Here is a 1418-nt window from a genome sequence, read left to right as displayed (position 1 = left end):
CTATATGAGTGTATAATATACAAACAGTTCAGCTTACATCTTCTTCGTTGCCCAAAGGTCACCCCACCAGTCGAACCATTGCCTATCCTCATCTTCGGGATCACTCATAGCGGCCTTCTGTAAAGTAATCTTCACTTCACCATCGTCCACCTCCCAAGACGACTTTCCAGGCACAACCTTACCGCTCAACTCACCTAACACGATGAATCGTCACATTCGTCACGCGCCACGAAATTCCAATCCTTACCATCGAGACCCTCAGCTGAGCCCTTGATACGAACCGTGAGATGATTCGGTCGGATGGTGACCCGAACATCATCCTCACGCACGTCGTCATCAATCTCCATCGCCACCGTCACCTAAAATCATTTTCACCTCAGTTCATGACCACGGCCGATCCTCTACTTTGTTTTTCATCTGGCGGAATCGATAGTTGTCTCTGTAAGTGTTGCTATCCAGTGCATTAATATCCTCAGACCTCTTCACCATCGGAGCCACTGCTCTGTCCGACTCCTTACGTCGGACATCAACACATCATCATCATCATCATCACTATCGTCGACGGCTTCTAGATCGTAATAACCTGATTCAAGTGAACAGCAATGTAGACAAACTTCCTATAATAACAACCGCAATAACAACAATAACAACGATAACAACAATAACAGCAATAACAACAATAACAACAATAACAACAACAACAACAACAATAACAACAATAATAATAATAATAACAATAACAGCAATAACAACAATAACAACAATAACAACAATAACAACAATAACAACAATAACAACAATAATAACAACAACAATAATAACAATAACAGCAATAACAACAATAACAACAATAACAACAATAACAACAATAACAACAATAACAACAATAATAACAACAACAATAATAACAACAACAATAACAACAATAACAACAATAACAACAACGGACGAATTGTACGAATATAAATGGGAATGGAAGTGGCTTCAAATATGAATATCAGAATCCGCATGGAACCCTGGATGGTGATACGACCAGTGAAAACTGTCACCGGCACATCGCTACTATACAGTTCGTCCCTGTATCACACCAACTCTGTCTTCTCATTGAATCTAGTATTCACACTTCCGCGATTTTCACTCCCCATTTAAATTAAAGGGGACGTGCAAATCGCGCAATTTTACCCGTGATATAAAAAAATATTTCACGACTACTGCATATCACCGCGAATATCGCGTTTTTCACCGTGTTTTACGCCGCCACTTCACATAAAACGGGTTGTGAAACTCCATCGACTTAATCGTCACCTTCTGGTAGATCGGCCAACGGGTCCGCTGCCTTTTCCAACGCCTCCTTCGCCTCTTCCTCAAGACGAGCCTTCACCTTATGCGCTGTCTGAATCCACTCCGCACTAGGACGA

General features: G+C 41.5%; 1 protein-coding gene across 1 annotated transcript in view; it reads right to left on the bottom strand.

The window, feature by feature from the left end:
• Positions 1-33: 33 nt before the first annotated feature.
• Pmar_PMAR002536 (fumarylacetoacetate hydrolase, putative) overlaps positions 34-1418 on the bottom strand; it is a gene marked incomplete at both ends in the record, with an annotated part of 9437 nt that continues 8052 nt past the window's right edge. The window contains 4 exons of the mRNA XM_002766674.1: positions 34-194; positions 248-359; positions 519-583; positions 1306-1393. Of these exons, the coding sequence (XP_002766720.1) occupies positions 34-194; positions 248-359; positions 519-583; positions 1306-1393 (426 nt within the window). The remainder of the gene's footprint in view (positions 195-247; positions 360-518; positions 584-1305; positions 1394-1418) is intronic.

The sequence above is a fragment of the Perkinsus marinus genome (assembly GCF_000006405.1).
Source record: "Perkinsus marinus ATCC 50983 genomic scaffold scf_1104296972102, whole genome shotgun sequence".
NCBI classification, from domain to species: Eukaryota; Perkinsozoa; order Perkinsida; family Perkinsidae; genus Perkinsus; species Perkinsus marinus.
The sequence above is the reverse complement of the archived record's forward strand: the minus strand, read 5'-3'. Positions and strand labels throughout refer to the sequence as shown.